The 25,566-nt window shown below is 39.6% G+C and overlaps 1 protein-coding gene and 1 long non-coding RNA gene across 10 annotated transcripts in view; one reads left to right on the top strand and one right to left on the bottom strand.

Moving 5' to 3' along the window:
* MYLK (myosin light chain kinase) overlaps nt 1–2,754 on the top strand; it is a 203,928-nt gene extending 201,174 nt beyond the window's left edge. For 5 of the 9 annotated variants that reach the window (XM_038583051.1, XM_038583047.1, XM_038583050.1 and 2 more), the window contains one exon: nt 693–943. In XM_038583051.1, the coding sequence (XP_038438979.1) occupies nt 693–943 (251 nt within the window). Of the gene's footprint in view, nt 1–692 lie in introns of all 9 variants that reach the window. The other 4 variants (XM_038583049.1, XM_038583048.1, XM_038583054.1 and 1 more) reach the window with 1 other exon arrangement.
* Nucleotides 2,158–25,461, bottom strand: LOC119867341. The gene is made up of 3 exons (XR_005383400.1): nt 25,199–25,461; nt 6,186–6,278; nt 2,158–2,825 (listed from the first exon to the last, which is right to left on the bottom strand). It is a non-coding gene; the product is annotated as an uncharacterized LOC119867341 (long non-coding RNA).
* Between the last annotated feature and the right edge of the window lie 105 nt (nt 25,462–25,566).

Below are 25,566 nucleotides of genomic sequence, written 5' to 3'. Positions count from 1 at the left end.
AAAATGAGTGTACCCAATGTGGTCAATTTCCAGTTATCTACAATAGGTAGATTATCTGTCTTTGGATCAGGCTAAGATAAATATTGTTTGTTTTTTTTTTAAGCAATATTATCAGCTTCTCTAACTTATGTATTATTGAGCTTATTGTCAGCTTTGAGTTATGATTTACATAACATAAAATTTACCCATTTTAAGTATACAATTCAGTGATCTTCAGTAAATTCACAGAATTGTGCAATCACCACCATCCAATTTTAGAACATTTCCATCACCCCCAAAAGATCTCTTGTGCCCATTTGTTCTCTTATTTTTTATTTAAAGTTAAATTCAACTTTTATATAAGGTAAGAAATTTTCTTTTCACCCAAGGAGATACTTAGCTCTAGGTGTGTGGTAGGAGTCGGGGCTATGTCCCACGTAGTACTCTAGATCTGTATAAAGGTGGCTAGTACAAGCCCCACATGGCTGGCAAATGGCATGACTGGTATCTTTGTGGAGTTTTGGATATTACTACTTACAGTATATGCCCATATCCAAATGTAAATCTCGAAAGAGATGCTAAAAGCCAAAACATTATTTTTTTTTTCCTTTACTCCCGAAATCAATAGAGGTTGCTTAGGAGCTGCTTGCATGAATTGATAAGAAATTCTGAATAACAGTTTTCCCAACTTGTGTTCTCTCCCTGTGCTGCAGGATACCCAGACCCTGAAGTTGTCTGGTTTAAAGATGACCAGTCAATCCGGGAGTCCCGCCACTTCCAGATAGACTACGACGAGGATGGGAACTGCTCTTTAATCATTAGCGATGTTTGTGGGGATGACGATGCCAAGTACACCTGCAAGGCTGTCAATAGTCTTGGAGAAGCCACTTGCACAGCAGAGCTCATTGTGGAGACCATGGAGGAAGGGGAAGGGGAAGGGGAAGAGGAAGAAGAGGAAGAGTGAAACAAAGCCAGAGAGAAGCAGCTTCTAAGTCATATTACAAAGAAATTACCAAGACTATTTCTCTAAAGCTCAAAAAATCCAAGATAGTAAAAGCACCTAGTGTGATAGATTATCTAGTTAGGTCATTTGAGGGTTGATTGTTCAGCAACAGCAGGTGGTACCTAGCAGCAGCTATTGATGGGCATTAATGTGAATTAGCTGGCATCTTAAGATACTAGCACAGCCAGATTTCATTTTGGGAAATTACCAGTAATTGCCTGATCAGTTGATATTAAAGAGAAAGTAACCAAAAGAAATCTTTATCTGGGTAAAGTCATAAATTCCCTAACTGAAAGCACTCATGACAAATAAGGCCCTGGGGTCACAGCTCAGCCCAGAAGGTCCCTGGAGATGGAGACCTGTCTCTCCCAGCTCCTAATTCCAGGGAACCGTGTCTCCTCCAGTACTGCAGCACTTCATTCTGAAAGCAGTTGAGCCATTCTAACTTACGAGGCACATTTGATTCCAAAGTATACTGTGTACATTCAAACTTTTCATTTCTCTCCCCTGTTCCATCTGCCAGTTTTTCTGGATCTGAACTTGCCATGAGTTTGAGCACCAAGGACATTATGCTTCTTAGATTCTGAAGACCAGTCCCCTGTTCATGGCTGGCTGGCTTCCTTAGGAAAACAGAATCTCTTTTCTTCCAAAATCAGTAGGAAATCTAAACTTATCCCCTCTCCGCAGATGTCTAGCAGCTTCAGACATTTTTGTAAGAACCCGTGGGGGGAAAAAAGATCCTTGCTAATGTGCTTTTCTTCTGAAACCAGGATTCGTATTTGTGCTGTTATTAGAATATCAGCTCTCATGTGTGGTAAAGATTTTTGTGTTTGAATGTATGAAAAATCAGTTTGCTGAAAAGTTAGTCTTAATTATTTATCGGCCACTATGAAACAGATTTCAACTGATGAAGGGCTGTAGAACTGCACGTACTTTGGAATCTCCTTCGGGGTAGTCTGAGTTTAACACACTTTCGATTCTAAACACTCTCCAGAGAGCTCTACCTGCCTTATGGGTTCTGCGATGTTTTCTTCTTGAATGTGCTCATCAGTCATGCCTTGCCCCCAGCCTTCAAATGTATTCTTAGACCTGATAAATGCACTCAGACTTGCATCTTTAGGAATTTTTCTTTCACTACATTGGCACTTAAATTTTTCTTTATAAACGTTTTGAAGGTCATAAACAAAGACTATAAACTGATATGCCTAATACATTTCTCTGTGTGTGTGTGTGTGTGTGTGTGTAACATTCCAAATACTTTTTCTTTTCCACTGTTTGTAAAGTGCAGCAATTTCATATTTCAAGGGACTTCTTACTAGTTCCTCAAGAAACAATCTGAAATGACTTCAGTACAACCCTACACAGTATCAACTTTAGAACTTTGATATTAGTCTTATGTTACCTTCCATTCTATTTTTATCTGCTTTTTGCTGCTAGTTTCAAATTTGCCAGTATTTTTCTTTTTGCTTTTTAAGCAGTTACAACTTTTTTTCATAATAGCCACGGTATTGCCACAGTTTATAATAAAGGGTTTTAAAATTTGATTTAGAGCATTTGAAGCTTTTCTTCACTTAGTTGTGTTTAGACTATAATCTGCGTGTGCATGTGTGTTGTCATGTGTGTGCGCATGTGTGGTGTGTGTTTGCTACAGGTTTTTAATGTCTTGAAATTGTGTTAATGTTCTCCCAGTTTATTATGCCATCAGAATGGTAAATGAGAACACTACAACTGTAGTTAGCTCACAGTTTTTAAATAAAGGATACCACAGTGCACGCTGTTTGTTCAATCTCTTAACCCTTCTCTTTCTTCCCATGCCACTCGCTGGAGACTACCCAGATACATCCTGGAAACGACAAAAAAATGCAGTGCTGCGGGAATGGCTTAGATGGTTGTGTTTCACTAAGGACTCGCATAGACCTTGTTTATACTAGGAAGCCTAATTTGCACATTATATACAAAATCTCTCTTGAGCATCAGTTTGATTCAATTGCATTCTACAGATAAGTTCAAATTCCATGGACGTTTGCTATCTACAGAATCCTCATAATGCTAAGATCTATATGACATTCTTGGCATGTGACAAAATCACCATCGTTAATATTATTGACCAGGGCTTGGTTTGCATTTGTAACTTTAGTGCACTTTGTTACTGGCAACCAAGTGCTATCTTTCCGTGTCTTGATACTGAAACATTTGTTAGGAGGAAATTCCTGATAATGCTCCTGCTTTATCAAAAATCTGTTATCAGATGGTGAGCCCTTTAGGTCTTGAGTTTTCAAACAATATTATAGATATTCTAAAAGGAATCGGGCATGCTAATAAATGCTGAATTAGAGGATTCTATGAACCCACAGTGTAGTCTAGAAGGAGAAACAATACATTGTCCAGTTAATAAATATTTCAATTTTTTCCTTTTTTTAAGGCAACCACAATTCACAAATGTTCCTAGTGAGGAACTTACTATTTTTAAAGAAAAGAACTTTTTATTCCTTGCTAGGGAAAAAAGGGCCATACATATTCTGCACCAGGAAAAATAACAAAAACATTTTCTCCCATTCCATTTTCATCCCAAACACATAAAAACTCGTTGGTTGCTGTTTACATTGCATTACTTCATATTAAATGATATTTCTATATTTCTATTAAAAAGACATGATGACTGTTGTCAACTCTATATAGTCTCTTTTTGTTTTTGATCAAAGTGTTTGAGTTTTACCTTTCAAATCTTACTGGCTTTTAATAAATCTATGCTAATAAGTATCAAGGACATGAAGGGTAATTGAATTCTAAATTCAACTAAGTTCTCCAATTTTCAAGAAATCACAAGTAATACTACTTTCTTTACCCTTTAGGAATTCCTTCTCTGTATTTTGAAAGGGTGACTCTAATGTCTGTGCCGTCATTACTGAGGCTTTTTGTCCCATGGCACAGCACTGCTGGCTCCCCGGCTAGATGGGGCTGTGACTAGTCCTGGTCACTGAGCTGTGAGGAGAAGTGATGTGCATCCCCTCTGGGCCAGAGTACTTAAATACCAGTACAAGATTCTCCATTATGGCTGGCAACATGTAAGACAGTGACTGCTTTATCTGCCTAGGTCCCAAGCCAGCCCCCAATGGATATATAACACAAGAAATAAAGTTGGTTCCAGTCGGCTATAAATCTAAATATAAATTTTTTCACCATAAAAAAAAATAAATAAACTTGGTTCTTATGATTCACCACGATTTCAGGGTTCTTTGTGGCTGCTACATAACAGACTATCCTGTTATAAGGCCATCATCAAATTTGAGATCTGTTCTGACTAATATGGTAGCCACAAGGCACAAGTGACTATTTAAGCTCAAGTTAACGTAGATAAATTTTAAGATTCAACTCCTCAGTTATGCTAGCCACAATTTCAAGTATTCAGTAGTCACATATGACTAGTTTCCACATAATTGGACAGCACAGGTTAAAACTTTCTGTAAAGTTCTATCACCACTGTTCTAGATGGACTAGGGAAAAATGAGAACTCCAAATTTTAACTGTATTGCTGTGAAATTAGAACTTAAATGTTTGTGTGAAATAGTTTCACCGTTTATACTGGATAATATAGACTCAATAACTAGGTTACAGTTTTTGGTTTTTTGTTATTTTTTTATAAAGATTTTATTTATTTATTCATGAGAGACACACAGAGAGAGGCAGAGACACACAGAGGGAGAAGCAGGCTCCTTGCGGGAAGTCCGATAAGGGACTCAATCCCAGGACAGAAACACTACCTGAGCCAAAGGCAGCCACTCAACCACTGAGCCATCAGGTGGCCCGGTTATAGTTTTTGATTATTCATTTATATTCGTATATATTTTTCACTTTTTAAGACATTTTAAAAGTACCAGTTCTATGCTCCTCACCACCAAATCCAAGTAGACCTGCAATTCACAAGCAATTACAAGATTACTTGTGATATGAAACAACCAGCCAGGACAGCAATCTCAAGTGTTTTGGAACCTGGAGCTATCTGAGATAGGGGAGCATCCAATGGGGCCACTTGAGATAGATGCAGAGGAGAGACCGGGTCACTAGGGCAGGATTTCCTTGGCAGTGAACCAAAAAGGAGGTGGGAGGGGCCACTGGGACAGCTACGATCATTAACATTGGTTGTTTTGATCACTGGGACTGGAAATACCCAGGAGACCTACAGTGTTTGGAGACAACCTTACATTTCTAACTGCTGCTTGTTTGAAATCTCAGCCTGTAGGCCTTGACATGTTCCAAATGCTAACATTCTGCAGGGAGAGCTTCATGTCAGAGACTATAGCCCCACTAGTGACCACATGAAGTATATGATACATCTTCACATTATCATGGCACTAGATTTCTTCTAGTTGGAGATAACTAAGGAAGAAGAAAATTATCACTTAACCTGTCCATTTGGTCATTCACACTTACTAGCTTATTTTGGGCAGACATAAGTAGTCACTAATAGTGAAGCAATAGGTTGAGCTATTGGGCCCCTCCACATCCTTATCCCAGATGGTATAGGTTAACGTGAAGGATAGCCTCAGACCGAATTCATCAAACATTTATTAGCAAGTAGTCATACAACCTGTTCTGTAGGGTGCATTAAGTCTAAGATCTCGCTCCAGAAGGCACTTGACATGTTCACTGAAGACAAATGCTGCAGAATACACGGGTAGGATTTAGCTAACCTGGTTAATCAGTCAAGGGGAGTTGGTTACAACTGTGTCTCTTACTGGAGCTGTGCAGCTTGTGCTTCAGTCCCCTCATCTATAAAACCAGAGTAACAGCTCCTCCCTCTTAGTTGTTATAAAAATTAAGTGAGCTCAGGGCACCTGGGTGGCTCGGCCGGTTAAGCATACAACTCTGGATTTCAGCTCAGGTCCTGATCTCAGGGTCATGAGATCCAGCCCCATGTCGGTTCCGTGCTGGGCATGGAGCCTGCTTAAGATTCTCTCTCTGCCTCTCTCCACCCCACCTCTCCTGCTAGCATGCATGCACATGCTTGCTCTCTTTCAAAAATAAAAATAGATCGATTTTTTTTTTTTAAAGTAGGCTGCACGCCCAGCATGGAGCCCAATGCAGGGCTTGAACTCACAACCCTGAGGTCAAGACCTAAGCAGGAATCAAGAGTCAGAAGCTTAACCAAGTAGGCCACCAGGCACCTCTAAAAAATAAAAATAAATGAGGTCATGCACATTACCTGATCCTGATGGTAAGCCCCTACTCTTCTGGCACTCAGAGATGCTAAAATACATCAGAAACATCCTCTACTCTCAAGTAACTGTTTATATTCCTGCAGAAACAAAATACAGATGTGAAAAAGTTATATACTAATGAAAGATGAAAATAACCATTTAAATTCGTCCACCTCCCAGAAAAGGATCTTTGAATTTGAAAGTACCCATGCAATTGTTCAAGAAATAATTGCTGCTCTGGGATCCCTGGGTGGCTCAGCGGTTAAGCATCTGCCTTTGGCCCAGGACATGATCCCCAAGTCCCAGGATCAAGTTCCGCATGGGGCTCCCTGCACGGTGCCTGTTCTCTCTCTGCTTATGTCTCTGTCTCTCATGAATAAGTAAAATATTTTTTAAAAAAAGAGGGAATTGCTGTGAGTTTAGGAAATGCTACAAACTGTCCTCTTGTCCTAAGGGAAAGTTTTACCTCCCAATTGCTACTCTCTTCATAGTCACGAGAATAGCTCATTTGACCTTAATGAGCCTTATTTTGCAATTAAGAGGAAACTTCTCAGACTTAGCTTGGCTTTAATTGTGCTATACCTTTATCTCAAAGAGTTCTCTAATTTTTTTCTTTATCTTTGATCTACTTGCCGTTTAAGTAACATTAACTTCCATGAAAAAAAAGTGTGAAGATCAACAGCTCTATACACAGGTACAGTTGGAAGGAAAAAGCATGTGGCAAAATAACTACAATCTGATTTACTAAGTGAGAAATGTGTTACGGATATGCACACAGATTCTTATTTACTAAGAAAATCTTAAGATCACTTTTTTTTTGACATAATAATTTTTATTTTTGGTGGTATCTCCCAGTTTATAGAGCACACTGTCAATAGCTCATTTGATTTTTTTTTATCATTTGATTTTCTTCATCATGATAAAATAATCCCCATCCCCTATTTCCTTCATCCCCCCATCCACCTCCTCTCATCCACAAAAACTATATATTTGGTATCTATGGTTAAGAGTCTGTTTCTTGGTTCGTTTTGTTTTTTTTCCTTTGATCGTTTGTCTTTTTTCTTAAATTCTACATATGAATGACATTATAGGGTATTTGTCTTTCTATATATGGTATTTCTGTCTTATTTTGCTTAGTATTATACTCTCTAGCTCTCTCATGTTGTTGCCAATGGCAAGGTTTCACTCTTTTTATGGCTGAGTCCATTGTACATATGTCTACTGTGTGTGTGTGTGTATGTATATGTGTGCATGTATATTTTATCTTTTTATCTATTTATTATTTATTTATTCATTCATTCATTCATTCATGAGAGACAGAGAGAGAGAGAGAGGCAGAGACACAGGCAGAGAGAGAAGCAGGCTCCATGCAGGGAACCCGATGTGGGACTCGATCCTGGGACTCTAGATTACACCCTGGGCCGAAGGCAGGTGCTCAACTGCTGACCCCCACAAGCATCCCCGTATATATTATATCTTTATCCATTTGTGGATGGACATTTGGGCTGCTTCCATAGGCTGGCCATTGTAAATAACACCTCTGTAATACACAGAGGTGCATGTATCCCTTTGAATTAGTGTTTTTGTATTTTGGGAGTAAATACCCCGTAGTGCAAGTCGGATTGTAGGGTAGTTCTATTTTAAATTTTTTGACAACCTCCATACTATTTTCCACAGTGGCTGCACTAATTTGCATTCCCACAAACAGTGCAGGAGGGTTCCTTTATTGTCTACATCCTTGCCAATGCTTCCTTCTAGGAAGGATACTATATAATAATAGAAAAATCCACCAACAGGATATAACAATTGTAAATATTTATGCATCCAAGATAGGAGCACCCAAATACACAAAACAGTTAATAACAAACATAAAAGAAATAAAAACATAAAAGAAATGATCAATAGTAATATAATAAAAGAAGACTTTAACACCCTACTTACATCAATGGACAGATTATCAAAACAAAATTAACAAGAAAATTGTGGCTTTGAATGACACACTGGGCCAGATGGATTTATCATATTCAGAACATTCCATTCTAAAACAGAAAACACGTTCTTTTCAAGTGCATATGGAATATTCTCCAGAATAGATCACATATTGGGCCACAAAACAAGTCTCAAAAAATTCAAAAAAAATTGAAATCATTCCATGCATCTTTTATGACCACAACACCAGTAAGCTAGAAATCAACCACAAGAAAAAATCTTGTGATTTTTTTCATCACAATGAGCATAAATACATGGAGGTATTTAATATGCTATTAAACAATGATTGGGCCAACCAAGAAATCAAAAAAGAAATTAAAAATTACATGAAAACAAATGGAAATGAAAACACAATGGTCCAAATTCTTTGGGAGGCAGCAAGTGGTTCTAAGAGGAAAGTCTGTAGCAACACAGGCCTACCTCGAGAAAAGAAATCTCAAATAAACAACCTAATTTTATACCTAAAAGAGTTAGAAAAATAACAAATAAAACCTAAAACCAGCAGAAAGAAAGACATAATAAAGTTTAGAGCAGAAGTAAATTATACAGAAAAAAAATTACATAAAAACTAAAAAGGAGTAGAGCAGATCAATGAAACCAGGACCTGGTTCTTTGAAAACTTCAAGCAAGAATCATTTAAAAAAAAAAAAAGAGAGAGAGAACCCAAATAAATTACTAATGCAAGAGGAGAAATAGCAACCAACACCAGAAATACAAACAACTGTAACAATATTATGAAAACCTATATACCAACAAATTGAACTCAGAAGAAATGTATAAATTTCTAAATTTTAATTGATGTTTACAAAAGCTAACTCACATTGACTTGTTCCTGACTGCATATTAACCACAGAACAGATCCCACGCTATTAGGCAGTCCCAGGAAATGGTTGGGAAGATATCTTTTTTTTAATTGTCTACAAAACTCAAAATGGAGGGGCCCTTTTCTGGAAAAGCAGGATACCAAGGGCTTAGAAAATGAGAAGCTACTATAGCAGGAGTGGAAGCCAAACAGGACCTACTGAAAAGAAGCAGTCACTCTCTTCTCTCTGGAACCCATGCTAAACTGAGAGTAAAGGAAAAATAATTTTTTTAAAGCTGTAAACCCTTCAAAGACAAATATGGGAGAAGACAGGTGAAAAATCCCTGATTTTTGTAAGACAAGAAAGCAAACAAATGAGTGGGTAACTGACTTAGAGCACAAAAGAAGCCGATATCTGACTTGCCGCAGAGAAGGAAGCTGTAAAAGGCAGGTCAGTTTTGCCCTGAAGAACTCCTAAAAGGCTAGAGACTGGAGGAACCAGGTGCTTATGAAGGGGATCTTTAAAGGGAATGTAAGGTATCAACATACAGATGCAAACCAAGGTCTTTCAGGTCAAAGCAGGTCAAAGTCCAACTAGGAGATCAGGACAGAGGTAGGATGGAATAACTAGGAATTAGGACAGATCAAGGTCCAGGGTCCAGGAAGTCAGTCTGAACACACTCATTATACCTATAAAGTACAGAAAAGAGCCTGGTCCTAGAAAGGCATTTGCTTGCTCAAGCAAGTTTTAAAGACAGATAAGCCTCTTCACACTGGTTGTCCAAGAAGCCAAACTGTTTAGACTTTCAATAATGAACCTTCTTAAGGGATGGCTTACATTCATTTAAAACAGAAGCTCAATTAACTAATTTCCATTTCATCCAACTTGCCCAACTTAACAATTCTCATTCCTCTGTAAAATAAATTAACTGATGCCCATATACTTCTGAGTGTAGTCAATAGGGTTTATTCTTAAACTTACTCATTCTAATTGTAACTGTAATTACATAATTTAATTATTACAGGAGTCAAGAAAAATTGAGTGATAAAGGGGAAAGCAGTTGTTTCTATGGAAACTGAATGAAGACTAGTGGCCATACATGGTGGACTGAACACTTGCATTTATTTCCTGTCTCCCAAAACCTCAAGAAAATGAGAGTAAAAGGATAAAGGCATGAACCCACATGGGCAAAGGATGGGAGAGGTGATACGGTAGATTTGAGTGTTGACAAAATTGGGGGATAGACTAATTGGTAATTGATTTTGTTCTTTTTCCACTCCGCGAGTGTCTGCAGGAAAAAAATCCTCAAAGAGAAAACTGAGTCCTACCACAGAACTAGGCAAAAGTAGAGGCATTAGACTGACTCTCTCCCATCTCCTCCTGTAGCCCATATGGCCCCTCTGACAGTCTCTTTCCCAATCCTGGCAGAAAAAGGGATCTTCTGGTTACACTAGAGAGGCCATGGACTGGATGACAGGCCCAACTGAGATGGGAGTGAGGCAACTCAGAAAACAGGACTCAGGGAAAAGCTACACACTAAACCTCAAAACTCCAGCCCTCTCCCCTGTGTGGCTGGCTGCCAGAACTCTGACTGCCAGGCAGGACCAGCTATGTAATTTGGAGGGCCCAGTGAAAAATGAAAATGTGAGGCCTGGGGATCCCTGGGTGGCGCAGCGGTTTGGCGCCTGCCTTTGGCCCAGGGCGCGATCCTGGAGACCCGGGATTGAATCCCACGTCGGGCTCCCGGTGCATGGAGCCTGCTTCTCCCTCTGCCATGTCTCTGCCTCTCTCTCTCTCTCTCTCTGTGACTATCATAAATAAATAAAAATTAAAAAAAAAAAAAAAGAAAATGTGAGGCTTTTGTTAAAAAAGAAAAAAAAAGTATTAAGAATTTCAAGACAGTGATAGCAGGGCATTAAAACAAGCATGAGACCCTTCTAAGCGCCATGTGACTGCACAAGTGTGCACCTGTGAAGCCAGCCTTATTGCAGGGTACTCCTGCAGAGGCAGGAGGCTGAAGCATTTTTTCTGGAAAAATTGGATAGCATGGAGAAATAACCCACACATACTGTCATACAGGAATTTCTCAACAAAACACCCCAATTTTCATTAAATTGTCAGTGTTGGTATTTTATGTACTTGAGGGTGATTTTTGTGCTCAAAAAAGATTACTTGGAAACCATTCTGGGGTTTTTGCTTTTTAAGTAAGCTCTATGCCCAATATGGGGCTTGCCTTCATGGACCCAAGATCAAGAGTTGTTGCATGCTCCACTGACTGAGCCAACCTGGCACTCTATTTTGTTTTGTTTTTTAAAGATTTTATTTATTTATTCATGACAGACACAGAGAGAGAGAGAGAGAGGCAGAGACATAGGCAGAGGGAGAAGCAAGCTCCATGCAGGGAGCCTGACATGGGACTCAAACCCGGGTCTCCAGGATCACGCCCTGGGCTGAAGGCAGGCGCTAAACCGTTGAGCCACCGGGGCTGCCCTCCATTCTGTTTTTTTAAATTAATATTTTACCTATTAATGTGGCAAATTTTAAAACTCAGCTCTTCCTTAAACTATTAAATGCAGTTTCCTGATATGATTTGGTAGATTTATAAATTTACCAAGATGTAATACTTTTTTTTTAAACCTTTGACCTCCTTTATACATTTCCCCCATTCCCCACCCTCACCTCCAGCAACAACCAATTTGTTGTATCTATGAGGTTCCCCCCCTCCCAAGATTCCCACAGAAGAGGGATCATACAATATTTGTCTTTCTCTGTCTGACTTATTTCACTTAATATAATGCCCTTGAGGGTCCATCCATTTGGTGCAAATAGCAAGAATTCACTCATTTTTATGCTCATAATATTCTGTTATTTATCCATAAGATAATTTCATCCATTCACCCATCAATGGACACTTAGGTTGTTTTCACAGCTTGACTATCATAAAAGTGCTGTAATGAACATACGGTTCATAGGGTGTTTTTATTTTCTTCAGATAAATACCCAGAATTGGAATTGCTGAATCATATAGTTTTAATTTTTTTTAAAAAGATTTTATTTTTTTATTCATGAGAGAAACAGAGGGAGAGAGGCCCAGACACAGGCAGAGGGAGAAGCAGGCTCCATGCAGGGAGCCTGACATGGGACTCGATCCCAGGTCTCCAGGATCACACCCTGGGCTGAAGGCGGTGCTAAACTGCTGAGCCACCTGGGCTGCCCTAGTTTTAATTTTTTGAGGAATCTTAAAAAATTTTTCCATAGTGGCTACACTAATTTGCATTCCCTCAGTACTACACAAGGTTCCCTTTTCTCCACATCCTTCCCAACATTTATTTATTTATTGTCTTTTTGATAACAGCCATTCTAATAGGTGTGGGTGGTATCTTACTATGGTTTTGCTCTGCATTTACCTGATGATTAATGATGCTGAGTACCTATTGGTACCTATTGTACCTATTGTATGTACCTATTGGCCATCTGTATGTCTTTTTTTGAAAAATGTCTATTCAGATTTTCTGTCCATTTTCTAATCAGGGTTTTTACCATTAAGTTATATGAATTCTTTATATGTGTTTAATATTAACCCCTTACCAGATACATGATTTACAAATATTTTCTCTCGGTAGGTTGCATTTCTATTTAGTTGATGTTTTCCTTTGCTGTGCAGAAGCTCTTTAGTTTAATGTAAGCCCATTCATTTATTTTTGCTTTTGTTTTGGTGTCAGATTAAAAAACTATTTTTTTGGTAATACCTATGTCAAGGAGCTTACCGCCTATGTTTTCTTCTACTTTTATGGTTTCAGGTCTTGTGTGTTCGACAGTCCTTAATCCATTTTGAGTTAATTTCTGTGTGTCATGTAAGACAGTGGTCTAATTTCATTCTTTGTATGTGGCCGTCCAATTTTCCCAACACCATTTGTTGACTTTCTTCTTTTTCTTTTGTAATTGCTCTGCCAAGGACTTTCAAGACTATGTTGAATTAAAGTGGAGAGAGTAGGCATCCTTGTCTTGTTCCCAATATTACAGAAAAGCTTTCAGCTCTTCACTGTTGAGAAGGATTTTGGCTGTGGACTTGTCATATTTAGCCTTTATTATGTTGAGGTAATTTCTCCCATTCCTGCTTCATTTGAGTTATCATAAATGATGATGAATTTTGTTAAGTACTTTTTCTGCATCCACTGAAATGACCATGATTTTTACCCTGCATTTTATTAATATAGTATATTACAATAACTGATTTGTGGATATTGAACCAGGCTTACAGCCCTGAACAAATCCCAATTGAGGGGAACATTGCCTTCTCAGCTGACTGAGTGTGCTTTTTAACCAGACTTCAATGGGGCATAAGACCTGAAACTACAACACATCCTGGTGATATTTCTTGTGACTCAGATGATCAAGTCCCTTTCTGTAGTCACTATGTTTCCAACTCTAAAATCCAGTTCCTGAGTTTAAGTTCTAAATGTTCCTTTATTCCTGAAAGTCTGCACTGCCTAAAAGATGGTAGCTAACTTCTTTCATGACTTCAATGGCTTTTCATTCTTTACTTCTCATTAGGTATCTAAATCTTTCCCATCTACCTCTATAAATACTCATAGCCAGCGTTTTTAATCCTTATGTGTCTTCAGTGTGTTGAAACCTTTCCAGATTTGGTAGAATTCCGAAATGTTTTCTTTCTGATAGGGTTACACCGCTATAGACATTAAAATTACATTCTACTGAATTCTGCATATCACAGACTTGTCTAGGATTCCTAGGTTATTCTTGTGACTAAGCACTTTACAGGAAGGCCCACACTGAACAGCCCCACCTAAACACAAACTTGTTTTTAGTACTTCACTCTTAAATATAGACAAATAATCAAATACCATTGACCATTTGAGGCAAGTCTCTAACAAAAAAAGACAGAGGACAACAAACATCAAAAAGGACTTAAAAGAAATAAAGATTATACAGGAAGAAAAAAATAGTATCTTCAAAGAAATACAAGAAAACATTTACATCCAGGTGCAAAAACAGGATGCTATTGATATTTTTTAAAAATTAAGACATCTAGGTGGAGTAGGAAGATCCTAGGTCACCTTGTCCTACGCATACAACTAGGTAACATCAACATCAGCATAAATAACCCAGAAAATGACCCAAAAACTGACAGAACAGACTCTCTACAGCTAAATGGAGAGAAGAGGTCACACTGAAGAAGGAAGGAAGGGTGGAGACATGGTCAGGAGCAAAATGACCCTTGGGAGTGCTCATGGAAGGAAGAGATGCAGCCAGCTGGAGGGAAAACAGAATCTCACCAAGCACCCAGGCATGGAGAAACTGCACGGGGAAGACAACTCCCCCTAACATTTGGCTTTGAAAATCAGCGGGGTCTAATTTCACAAGTTCTTACAATCAGAAGGACTTAAGACCTAGAACTAATAAAAATCAGCAGGTTGTACTCTGGGAGACTCTGGAGGGCTTTGGAAACTGAGTCCCTATCCTTAAAGAGACAGCTTAACAAATAGCCCCCAAAGAGAGCAGAGAAAGAGCAGTTTGAAAATGCCTGGGGTATACAGGGAAGAGAGTTATTTATTACTCTCAGAGCATGTGCTGGAGGGTCAGGAATCTTTAGGAGACTTCTCCAGGAACAAAAGACCTGGTGGGTGCCATTTCCCTCTGCCAAACCCTAGCCTAACACATGGACACCTGCAGGAACCAACACAGTGCCAACACTCTCCACCTAGCCGGCTAACAGTGCCCCTGCCCCCATATTCTCTGTGGACAGGCCCCGTCTTGCCAGGCCTCAGCTCCAGGACCCCTCAACCTCCAGGACCTGACAAACCCTGCTAACACTGCACAGACATCCAGCCCTGGCATCCTCCTGCAGACCTGCCTCCTCCAATATGCCCTTGGCTGGAGCCCATCCAAAGCAGTGCCACAAGCCTGGCATTGTGCAAGCAGCCCTGATAGGGGCCAGCACCAACCAAAGTGACTCCTGCTCCAGAGACAGGGGAAGATAACCACATACACAAGTCCAACTGCAGCCCCAGTAGTTAACTGAAGGAAGACATCTGGTCTGATTACAGGCCCCAACCACCAAAGAAAGTTTCTCAGGGGACAACAAGGAGAAGGGACCCTGTAGTTCCTGACTACCACATCTCTGGCAAACACACGATTGGACTCAGCTAAAGCCCACGGCAGCCCTATACTGGCCCACTAACAGCACAAGGACAATTCTGCCTACCACAGGCAAAGAGAGCCATCATAGAGGACAGGACTGAAGGCAAAAGTAGCTCGGCCACAACAGTAGTGTGCACACAACACACAGAGGAGACACTCCTGAAGCTCCAGGTCCTGGTAAACACAGGACATTCTACTGCAAGGCCCGACAGGACCTCTTCTTCATAAGGTCACTATTTTCAAGCAGGGAAAACACAGCTGCTTTCCTAACACACAGAAATAGACAGTTAGAAAAAAAGAGGATAAGGGGGAATATGTCCCAAATGAAAGAACAGAATAAAATCACAGTGAGAGAGCTAAACGAAATGGAGATAAGTAATATGCATGATAGAGATTTTTAAGTAATGGTCATAAAGATATTCACTGGATTTGAGAAGAGAGTGGAGGACCTCACTGAGACCCTCAACAAAGAGACAGAAAACATAAAGAACTAATCAGAGATGAAGAACTCAATAATTGAAATTAAAAATACACTAGACAGGATAAATGGTAGACTAGAGGAAGCAGAAGAACAGATCAGCAATCTAGAGGACAGAGTAATGCAAAGCAATCACATTGAACAGGAGAGAATAATAATAATAATAACAACAACAACAACAATAAATGAAATAGACCTAGGGAACTAAATGACACCATTCACATTATGGGGTGTAATAACATTCACATTGTAGAGATCCCAGAAGGAGAAGAGAGAGAAAAGGGGGAAGAAAACAGAAATCCAGATCTAGAAGGTACAGAGAGTCCCCAACAAAATCAACCCAAGACATACAGTAATGAAAGTAGCAAAAAAATAGTGATAAGGAGAGAATTTTAAAAGCAAAGGAAACAGTTATATACAAGGGAAACCCCACAAAGTTACTGGCTGATTTTTCAGCAGAAACTTTGCAGACCAAAAGGGAGTCACATGACATATTTAAAGAGCTGAAAGAAAAAACCCCAACATCCAATAAAACTCTACCCAGCAATACTATCATTCAGAATAGAAAGATAAAGAGTTTCCTAGACAAACAAAAGTTAAATTCATGACTACTAAACCAGCCCTATAAGAAATGTTAAAGGGGACTTGTTAGTGGAAATAAAAGAACAGAAGAAGGAGTAAAAAAAAGTAGGAAGCACAAAATAAGTAAAATTAAGTATATCTATAAAAATCTGTCAAGGGATTTACAAAATAAAAGGAGGTAAAGTATGACACAATATACCTAAAACATGGAGGGGAAGGAGTAAAAACTTAGTGCTTTTGGCATGGATTCAAACTTAAGCGACCATCAACTTAATATAAATTGCTATACACATAAGTTATATATCAACCTAATGGTAACCACTAAACAAAACCCAGCTATATGCAAAAACAAATGAGAAAGGAATCCAAGTATATCACTAAAGGAAGCCAGCAAGCCATGAGAGAAAAGAGTGAGAGAAAAAAAGAGGAACTACAAAAACAACCAAAAACCAAATAACAAAATGACAATTAAGTGCATATCTATCAATATCATTTATCTTGAATGTAAATGGACTAAAAACTTCAATCAAAAGACATAGGGTGATGGGATGGATCAAAAAAGCAAGACCCATTCACATGCTGCCTACAAGAGTCTCATTTGAGACCTAAAGACACATGCAGATGGAAAGTAAAGGCATGGAAAAGCATTATGCAAATGAGAGCAAAAAAGAAAGCTGGGGCAACAACACTTGAATCAGACAAAATACACTCTAATAAAAGACTATAACAAGAGACGAAAAAACATTATATAATCATAAAGGGAACAATCCAACAAGAAGATATAACAGTTATAACTATATAGGCACCCAACATAAGAGCACCCAAATACATAAAGCAGCTAATAAAAAGGAAGTAATCAAGAGTAATACAATAATAGTATGGGAGTTTAACACCCCAACTTACATCAATGGATAGATACCCAAACAGAAAAACAGCAAAAGGGCAGCCCTGGTGGCGCAGCAGTTTAGCACCGCCTGCAGCCCGGGGCGTGATCCTGGAGACCCTGGATGCAGTCCCACATCAGGCTCTCTGTATGATGCCTGCTTCTCCCTCTGCCTGTGTCTCTGCCTCTCTCTCTCTGTCTCTATGAATAAATAAATAAAATCTTTAAAAAAAAAAAAAAAGAAAAACAGCAAAACAACAACAACAACAACAAAACCAGTATCTTTGAATGACACACTGGACCAGATGGACTTAAGAGATATATTCAGAATATTCCATCCTAAAAGCGCAAAATACATTCTTTGCAAGTGCACATGGAAAATTTTACAGAATAGATCACCTATAAGGCTGCAAAACAAATCTCAACAAAATAAAAATGATAGCAGTCATATCATGCATCTTTTCTGACCACAACACTATGAAACTAGAAATCAACCTCAAGAAAAAAAATCTGGGAAGACCACAAATACACGGAGATTAAATAACATGCTACTAAACAATGAATGGGTCAACCAAGAAATAAAAGAAGGAATTAGAAAAATACACGGAGACAAATTAAAACGAAAACACAATAGTCTAAAATTTTTGGGATGCAGCAAAAGTGGTTTTAAGAAGGAAGTTTATACTTCAAGAAGCAAGGAAAATCCCAAATAAAAACCTAATCCTACACCTAAAAGAACTAGAAAAAGAAGAACAAAATCCCAAACCAGCAGAAAAAAGGAGATAGTAAAGATTAGGGCAGAAATAAACAAATTGGAAACTAAAATACACAGAACAGATCGATGAAACTAGAAGCTGGTTCTTCGAAAAGATCAATAAAATTGATAAACCTTTAACCAGACTCATCCCCTCTCCCAAAAAAGCATAAATTCCTAGAAACCTATAAGCCTCCAAAAACTGAATTACCAGCTATGAAATTAAGTCAGTAATCAAAAAATTCCCAACAAATAGAAGTCCAGGACCAGGACCAGACAGCTTCATAGGTGAATTCCACAAAATATTTTCAAGAGTTAATACCCATTCTTCTCAAACTATTCCAAAAAACGGAAGAGGATGGGGGGATGCGGTAACTGGGTGACGGGCATTAAGGAGGGCACATGATGACATAAGCACTGGGTGTTATACTATTTGTTGGCAAATTGAATTAAGTAAAACATTTTTTTAAATGGAAGAGGAAGGAAAGTATCCAAAATCATTCTATGAGGCCAGCATTGCCCTGATATGAAAAGCAGATTAAGATGTTACCAAAACAAAAAGAGAACTATAGGCCAATATGTCTGATACATATAGATGCAAAAATCCTCAACACTTTTACTCAACATATACCAAAAGTCTTAGCCACAGCAATCAGACGACAAAAAGAAATAAAAGGCCTCCACATTGGTAAGGAAGAAGTAAAACTTTCACTATTTGCAGATGACACGATACAATAAATAGAAAACCTTAAATACTCCACCAAAAATTACTGTGGGTAATTTTTTTCAGTGCTGCTAGTACAGAATTCAATAAGGTTGCAGGATACCAAATAAATATACAGAAAGCTGTTGCATTTCTATATGCTAATAAAGCAGCAGAAAGCAAAATTAAGAAAACAAGCCCATTTATAATTGCACTAAAATAAGAAAATACCTAGAAACAAACTAACTGCAGTCAGAGAAAAATACCATATAATTTCATTCATATAAAGAATTTAAGGAACAAAATAAAGGAACTAAAGGGGGAAAAAGGAGATAAACCAAAAAATAGACTTTTAACTATAGAGAACAAACTCATGGTTACCAGAAGGGAGGTAGGGGTGGGGTGGGTGAAATAAGTGATGAGGAATAGGAGTACACTTAGATGATGAGCACTGAGTAATGCACATAATTGCTGAATCACTACATTGTACACCTGAAACTAATATAACACTATATATACTACACTGGAATTAATTTTTTTTTTAAGAGAGAGAGAGAATAGTACACTACAAGACTACAAGACAGAAGGAAGAAAAAGCCTGGCTGCCTTTCATTTCAATGACTGTGCACAATGTCTTGCACCCTAGTAAAAATATGGCCCAGGGAATTTCACAGATTTTAACTAATCATACTTCTTTTTCCTCCTTCCTGGGGGGCTAGAATATATTTTCTCATATTCCCTGTTATGGGTGTCTTCTATTTCTGACCAACCAGTTTTTTGAAAAAAGATTTTATTTATTTATTTATTTATTTATTTATTTATTTATTTATTTATTTATTCATTCATGAGAGACACAGAGAGAGAGACAGAGAGGCAGAGACACAAGCAGAGGAGAAACAGGCTTCATGCAGGGAGCCCGACGTGGGACTCGATCCTGCATCTCCAAGATCACGCCCTGGGCCAAAGGCGGTGCTAAACCACTGAGCCACCCAAGGTGGCTCATCCAGTTTAAAACACACTATTTGGAGAGAATTCCAAAAAGCAAGCTCAAGTGTAGGCAAATAGCCCCTTTGCCAGCAACAATGTCTCTAGAATTTGGGCTTGTGACCTTCCAATCAGATGCTCCTACCAAAGACCTTGACTGACCGTGGAGTAACAAAGAGAAGCAAATGGCAGTGTTGAATCTTTCAGGGGTAATAGAGGGACCAGTAATGGCAGCATTCAATGTCCAATGGTAGTCAGGCCAATGACACAAGCTGCTGGATAATAACCAGATTCTTCCTGTGTATTGATCTGGTCTCTCTTTTTGGCTGCCTAATTTCTCATGGCTTCCTGTCCATGTTCCAAATCTCATTCAATCAGCTTTTCCATCAATTTTTGTGAGCTTTCCGCTGACCTTACAATACAATCCTTTTCTAACTAAGTTGGTCTCCGTTGTGTAGGAACCTAGAAATGATCACTACAGTCCTCTTGTGTGTAGAAGTCACCTTTTCTATGAAGATAAAGAGATGAGGGAGAGGGTTGCCTCCTAATCAAATGCTCCTAAGTGGTGAGCTCTAATCCAGAAGTATCCATTATTGTGATTTTGGTGGTAATCACTGCTTTGCTTTGCTTTTTCTGTGTATATATATATCCCTAAAAAACCATAGTTTTAGCCTGATTTTGCACTTTAGCTGAATCATACTATATACATTTGTTTCTGCCTTACTTCTTTCGCTCGGTATTATGTTTATAGGATTCATCCAAGTTGTCAAGTAGAGCTCCAATTTGTTTATTTGCATGGCTGTAAAGTAACTCACTGTAAGAACATGTCATGACTTATTTATTTATTCTACTATATATAAGATGTTGAGTGGTATTCAGTGTGGGGCTAATAAACAAAACTGCTTTGAATATTCTGGCATACGTATCCTAGGGGCATTCAAGGACATCTACTTGGCAGCAGAATATCAGTCACGGGTTATGTGTACCTTTGACTTTCCTAGATAATGTCCAATCATTTTCTGAAGTGAATGCACCACCACCACCAGCAGGCTTCAGGAGCTTCTGCTGCACTATGTTCTTGCCAACAACCGGTATTGTCAAACTGTTTCATTTTAGCCACCCTGGAGGATGGCTAATTGTGTCTTAATACAGTTATAATTTTCATTTCCCTGATTAACAATAAAGTTGAGGATATTTGCATGTTTGTCATGTTTTTTTTTTAATTTGGTAAAGTCCCAGTTCAAGTCTTTTGCCCACTTTCTCAATGTGATTATCCCTTACTGATTTGAGGGAGTATTTATATGTCGTGAAGGTTAGTCCTTTCTAATTATGTGTGTGGTAAATATCTTGTCCCACTCTGTACTTTGTAGAGTTTTCTGCTAGTTTTCTACCTTTTGATGAACAGAAGTTCTTTATTTTAATCTGGTCAAATGTATGTTTTTTCATTTACAGTTGGTACTTTATCTTGTTTTAAAGTTCTTTACCTTTGAGATCATAAAGATATTCTTCTACATTACTTTCTAAAAGCCTTAAATGTCGTCATTCACATTTAAACCTAGAAATGATTTGTGTGTGTGCTGCGAGGAAGGGAAATTTTTTTCCCCATATGGATATCCAACTGTCCCAGCAGCATTTATTTAAAAGCCTATCTTTCCCCTACATCATCTCTGTCATACACAAAGGGTCTACGTTTCCTAGGCTCTCTATTCTCCTCCATCAGCCTATTTGCCATTCCTATACCAACACTATATTGTCTCATTTACTATAATTTACAAGTCTTGATATATTATAGATCAAATTCTCCCAATATCTTGACAAATTTTGGACCTTTACAATTCCATGTAACATTTACATTTCCTTATCAAGTTCCACAGAAACCAAAATGAACAAACAATCACCGCCTGATGAAATTCTGATTTGAGATCACATGCAATTTAGAAATTAATTTAGGGAGAACTGTCACCTCTACCATATGGAGTCTTTCAATTTGTGACTTGTAACAATTCCAACTGGTCTTAAGGGTTAACTTGCTTCAAGCTGATGCACTTCTTGCTTGCTGACCGAAGTCCCTTGGTCTGTAAGCAGAACTAACTTACTTTCCTTGAGGTTTGCAGACCATTGGCCTTGAGGAATGAAGGACCAAACCTTCCCAGAAGGTAAGGCCTGACTACATCTGAAAGCAGCTGCCATTGATGCCAGCAAGTCTGTTCAGGGTCATGTCGCCATAGGACTGCCTGGGCATCCACTTCTCCTGCAGACAGCCTCCCTCCCTTTTTTTCCACCTTCCCCTTTATATCCCTCCAACTTCACGTCGATAGTGATGATGCTCTTTGAGATGTTAGTCCACCATCTTCCCAGGTTGCTGGCTTCCTAAGGAAAGCAACCTTCCTCTCCATCCCTTGTCTCAGGTATTGATTTTCAAGCGGCAAGCAGTCAAACCTGAGTTTAGACTTGTTTCCTGTCCAGTAACAAATGCACTATCTCTCCAGCTATTTTAGGTCTTCCTTAATGTCACCCAATAATGTTTTATTATTCTTTACACAGAATTGGAATATTAGCAGAGACCATGTGATTATGTACATGCTTAAAATTGTGTTTTCCTGATGAACAGAACCTTTCATCGTAATTATCTCTCATAATGCTTTTTTTTTTCATAATGCTTTTTGACTGATATTCAATAGAGATATATTAGCTGTATTGCCAGTTGCTGCTGTTACAAATTTCCACAAGCTTAGTGGCTTAAAACTATACATGTATAGTATTTTAAATTCTGTAGGTCAGAAGTCTGATACAGGTCTCACTGGGCTAAAATCAGATGTTGGCAAGGCTGCATCTCTTGCTACAGAGAGAATCCATTTCCTTACGTTTTCCAGATTCTAAAAGCCTTGTTATGTTTTCCACATTCTAATGCCAACTTTTAAAAAAGTGGTATTGTTTCATATACCACTAGTAGGTTTGGAGATATTACAATTAATTTATCAAACTCTTTATGAGAAAGGCACACTGTGATACATGTTAACTGTTACTAGTGAGTATCAAGCCTGCTTCCATCTTCAAAGCCAGAAACATGGCATCGCTCTTTCTTCTGTAGTCACTCCCCCTTCTGATTCTTTTTCTGCCTTCCTCTTGTGATTACGTTGGGTGCACTCAGATAATCCAGGCTAATTTCTGTATCTCAAGGTCCATGATTTAATCACATCTGCAAAATCCCTTTTGCCAGGGGAAATAACACCTATAATCTAAATGTTTTGTGTTCCCCGAAAATTCACGTGTTGAAATCCTGATCCCTAACATGCTAGTATTCTGAAGTGGAGCCTTTGGAGAGTGATTAGGAATGGGATTAGCATCCCTATAAAAGAGGCCCTAGAAAGCTCCTCTGGTTAGTCTCTCAATCCTAGCCCTCGTGCTAGCATTTGCCCTCAGAGAAATAAATCCTGGTTTTGGCTTTTGCTAAGTGATCACTGTTCTGCTTTTGCTAAGTGATCACTGTTCTAATTTCAATTTACTGTTTTTAACCACCACAAACAAAAGCCCTTTCGCAGCTCCCACTTTGGAGATCTCGTACTTTCTGGCAAATTTAATAATGGCTTAAAAATAATATCACTTTTCTCAAGTCTGGGGGTTTTCTTGCTTGCTGCTTTTTTTTTTTTTTTTTTTGGCAATGGGCTGTAAATAGGTTATAGGATGGTCCCCCCCAACAGAGGTCCCTATTCTAATCCCCAGAAGGTTATTTATATGGCAAAAGGGGCTGTGAAGGTGTGATGGAAGTTAAGAATCTCGCTATGGGGAAATTATCCTGGAACACCTGGTTAAACCCAATGTAATTACAAAGGCTGTTTGTTACGAGAGCAGGTGAAAGTTCAGAGAGGGCAAACTGAAGTGATGCAACTTGTGAGCCAACGTATGCCGTATGCCGGCGACTTCTAGAAGCTGGAGGAAGTCAGGAATGGATTCTCCCTGGGAACCTCCAGAAGAACAGCTCTGCCTGCACCTGGTCTAAATCTAATTGGTTTTACTCCATCTCTCCGCTTGGATGTCTAATGAAAATTTCAGGTTCAACACGTAAAAAAACAAAATCACTGATTTCTGCCTTCAAAATGCTTTCTTCTACAACTCAGTTCTCCCAAAGTTGCTCACAAGGCCTCCTTTATCGGGGATCCCTGGGTGGCTCAGCGGTCGAGCGTCTGCCTTCAGCCCAAGGCCTGATCCTGGAGTCCTGGAATCGAGTCCCACGTCGGGTTCCTTGCAGGGAGCCTGCTTCTACCTCTACCTCTCTGTCTGTAACTCTCATAAATAAATAAAAAAATAAGGTCTCCTTTAAAATACGTCCAGATTTCAATGCCATTTTCATCACCTCAATCACGACCGCTCTGGCCTAAACCACTATCCCTGTGGACCCTGATTACCGCAGTAACTTCCTAACTGAGAACACCTTTCACCAACCGACACAGATTTGTTTTCCACCACCTCCCACTGTAATGGTCTCCGGGACACAGAAGACGACTCTCTCTCTCATTTTGTGCCAGGAATCCCCCTCCCCCACCCCCATGTGCAACCTCGCAGATGCTCCATTTTCTAGAATAAATATTTTATACCGCCACGTATACAGCAATGCATTTAAGATGTCTGAAAATTAGCGGTAGGGGCCTTTCACCAACTAACTAACTAAAGAACTAAATAAATAACTAAATAACAAAGTAACCGAATAACTAACTGAATAACTAAATAACTAAATGACTAACTGAATAACTAAGTAAATAAATAATAATAATTAAATAACTGAGTAAATGACTAAATAACTGAATAACTAAATAACTAACTGAATAACTGAACTAAATAAATAACTGAATAACTAAATAACTAGCTAGCTAACTAAATAATAACAAACAAAATAAATAACTAAATAACTAAATAACTAAACTAAATAATAACGAACTAAATAACTAGCTAACGAATGAACTAAATAACTAAATAACTAGCTAACTAAATAACTAAACGAAATAACTAGCTCGCTAAATACCTAAATAACTAGCTAAATAACTAAATAAGTAGCTAACTAAATACATAACTCAATAAGGAATTAACTAGCTAACTAGCTAACTAAATAACGAACTAGCTAGCTAACTAGCTAACTAGCCGACTAACTAGCTAACTAGCCGACTAACTAGCTAACTAACTAGCTAACTAACTAGCTGACTAACTAGCTAACTAGCTGCTAGCTAGCTAACCAGCTGCTAACTAGCTAACCAGCTGCTAACGATCAAACCCAACCAAAGACGACTCCTGCTCCTCCGTGGCCCCGCCCTGGCCGGCGGCCTCGCGGCCCGACACCTCGTCCCCGTCCCCGTCCAGGTGACGCGGCGACAGGTGAGCGCCCACGCGGCTCGGGGCCGGAGGACCGACGCCGCCCTGGAACCTTCCCGGACACTGGGCCGAGGGCCGCACGTGCCACGTCGGGCAACGCCTCCCGCGGGCCGCCTGCCGCTCCGCACCGCTCCTCCGACATTTAAAAGCCCAGGTTAGAAACCTCGGCCGGCCGAACCCTCAGCCCTCACCCCGGGGGCTGGTCCCGGAGCAGCGCCCGGCCGGGGAGCCTCTCCGTCGCGGGCCTCCGGGGCGGAAGAGGGCGGAAGGGGGGCGGCGTCGGCGTCAACCACCCGCACCCAAGATGGCGGCCTACCGCTGGTCACGTGCTCGGCGGCGAGGCCAGAGCCCTCGGCAGAAGCAAGGAGGGAAGGGAGAACGAGGGCGTCATACTCCCGATCCGTCACGGAGGCAGAGGGCACTTATAAGGACGGAAAACACTCAGGGACCACGAAGCCTCCAGACGGCAGACGCGGCGGCACCGGCGAAGGAGGCCACAGGCGACGCTGACCGCATCCAAGATGGCGCCAGACGCTCCAACCCGGAGCGCCAAGAGGCGGCGATCACCGTCACCCAAGATGGCGCTGGCGTGTGAAGCCAGCCGGGGGGGCGGGGCGGAGGGCGCCCGGAGAGTCCTTGCCCTCTTTCAAGATGGCGGCCCGTGGGCGCTGGCCCTGGCTCCGC

The sequence above is a fragment of the Canis lupus genome, chromosome 33 (assembly GCF_011100685.1).
Source record: "Canis lupus familiaris isolate Mischka breed German Shepherd chromosome 33, alternate assembly UU_Cfam_GSD_1.0, whole genome shotgun sequence".
Lineage (NCBI taxonomy): Eukaryota > Metazoa > Chordata > Mammalia > Carnivora > Canidae > Canis > Canis lupus.
This window is presented reverse-complemented; position numbering and strand designations above follow the sequence as displayed.